We start from the raw sequence: 2146 nt of genomic DNA, 5'->3' as shown, positions 1-2146 counted from the left end.
AGGGGGAGATGAGGTTGCACGACCTGATAAAACTAACAGCTCAAAAAACACACGGAATCTGGGAATAATGTGTACATCCCTGGTTAGAGGTCAATTTGTAGAAGACAGCTAGCTACAATTTGAAGTGTTGCAATTTGATTCAAGTGGGTCGCCAATGCAGTAAGTGTAACGCAACAAATTCTTGTTAATCACAAATAGTACTTTCATTTCAGAACCTGTATTTTTCCCCTGATGAGGCTCATATCTACATCACACTGAAATCAATAGAACAGGGGGCAAAATATTAGGGTTCTACATTGTCACATTATTAATTAAAATACTCCTACTACAATGTTAAAACATTCTACATTGTGACATCATTAGAACACTCCTACTACAATGTTAAAACATTCTACATTGTGACATCATTAGAACACTCCTACTACAATGTTAAAAACATTCTACATTGTGACATTATTTCATTGAAATCATGAAACAACTCCTTCATGTATGTATTTTCTGATGTTTAATCAGAGATCTTTTATCAGAGTATCTCTTCCCACATTGATCACAGCTAAAGGATTTTTCTCCTGTGTGTTTTTTCAGATGTACCATCAGGCAGCTTGAGCGAATAAAACTCTTCCCACATTGCTTACAGCTATGAGGCCTCTCTCCAGTGTGTGTTCTCTGGTGTGATAGTAATGTATATAATTTTGAAAAGATCTTTCCACATTCAGAGCAGCTATAAGGTTTCTCTCCAGTGTGAATTCTCTGGTGTGATTGTAATGTATATAATTTTGAGAAGGTCTTCCCACACTCAGAGCAGCAGTGAGGTTTCTCTCCGGTGTGTATTCTCAGGTGTGCTATCAGGTTGCTTGATTGAGCAAAACTCTTCCCACATTGATTACAGCTATAAGGTTTCTCTCCTGTGTGTGTTCTCTGGTGTGATTTAAAATTTCCTGAGATAGAAAAACTCTTTCCACAGTCAGAGCAGTGGTAAGCTTTCTCTCCTGTGTGTATTCTCTGGTGTATAGTCAGATGGCTAGATGAAACAAAACTCTTCCCACATTGATCACATCTATAAGATTTCTCTCCTGTGTGTGTTCTCTGGTGTATTGTCAGACGGCTAGATGAAACAAAACTTTTCCCACATTGATTACAGCAATAAGGTTTCTCTCCTGTGTGTGTTCTCTGGTGTATAGTCAGAGAGCTCGAAGTAACAAAACTCTTCTCACATTGATCGCAGCTATAAGGTTTCTCTCCTGTGTGTGTTCTCTGGTGTATAGTCAGACAGCCAGATGTAACAAAACTCTTCCCACATTGATCGCAGCTGAAAGGTTTCTCTCCAGTGTGAATTCTCTGGTGTGATTGTAATGTATATAATCTTGAAAAGGTCTTCCCACAGTCAGAGCAGCGTTGAGATTTCTTCTCTGTGGATCTCTGCTGGTGTTTTGAGAGGGTTTCTGATGTGGAGAGACTCTTCTTTGCCTCATCAGCTTCATGATGTTGTTGAGGCTCCCCAGAGGATCCACGATAGTCACATCTCTCTCCTGTGTGAACGACAAAGTCAGGCAGATGGTTAAAGGCCCACAACAGCAGAAATCCACTGTTTATTTGAGCTAAAAGGTGATGCCCATGATGTTGTGCAACAATTTAAGTCTGTAATGACATTTAAAGGCTGTGATAAACTTATTTGACAATTGTCTTAAGACAAATCTGCCCCGATTCAAGCCTTTCTGAAGCACCCCCAGATCATCACCAATCTTCCACAAAATTTCAGTGGGTGCGAGACACTGTGGCTTGTAGGCCTCTCCGGGTCTTGCACCCACTGTGAATTTGGTGGAGGATCGGTGATGATCTGGGGGTGCTTCAGCAAGGCTGGAATCAGGGCAGATTTGTCTTTGTGAAGGACGCATGAATCAAGCCATGTACAAGGTCGTCCTGGAAGAAAACTTGCTTCCTTCTGATCTGACAATGTTCACCAAAACTCTTGAGGATTGTTTTTTCCAGCAGGACAATAAGGCTCCATGTCACACAGCCAGGTCATTCAAGGTGTGGATGCTCCATGTCACACAGCCAGGTCATTCAAGGTGTGGATGCTCCATGTCACACAGCCAGGTCATTCAAGGTGTGGATGCTCCATGTCACACAGCCAGGTCATTCAAGG

The 2146-nt window shown here is 41.6% G+C and overlaps 1 protein-coding gene across 1 annotated transcript; it reads right to left on the bottom strand.

Annotated features, from left to right (window-relative positions):
* Positions 1 to 244: 244 nt before the first annotated feature.
* Positions 245 to 1629, bottom strand: LOC109881041 (zinc finger protein 239-like; the record flags this gene model as incomplete). The annotated part of the gene is made up of 2 exons (XM_020473213.2): positions 245 to 254; positions 488 to 1629. Coding segments are annotated over 2 exons (1152 nt in total), but the record flags the coding sequence as incomplete, so codon positions are not given.
* Positions 1630 to 2146: the final 517 nt, after the last annotated feature.

Source organism: Oncorhynchus kisutch, unplaced genomic scaffold, assembly GCF_002021735.2.
Source record: "Oncorhynchus kisutch isolate 150728-3 unplaced genomic scaffold, Okis_V2 scaffold3219, whole genome shotgun sequence".
NCBI lineage: Eukaryota > Metazoa > Chordata > Actinopteri > Salmoniformes > Salmonidae > Oncorhynchus > Oncorhynchus kisutch.
Note: the sequence above shows the minus strand (reverse complement) of the source record. Positions and strands in the feature narration are given on the sequence as shown.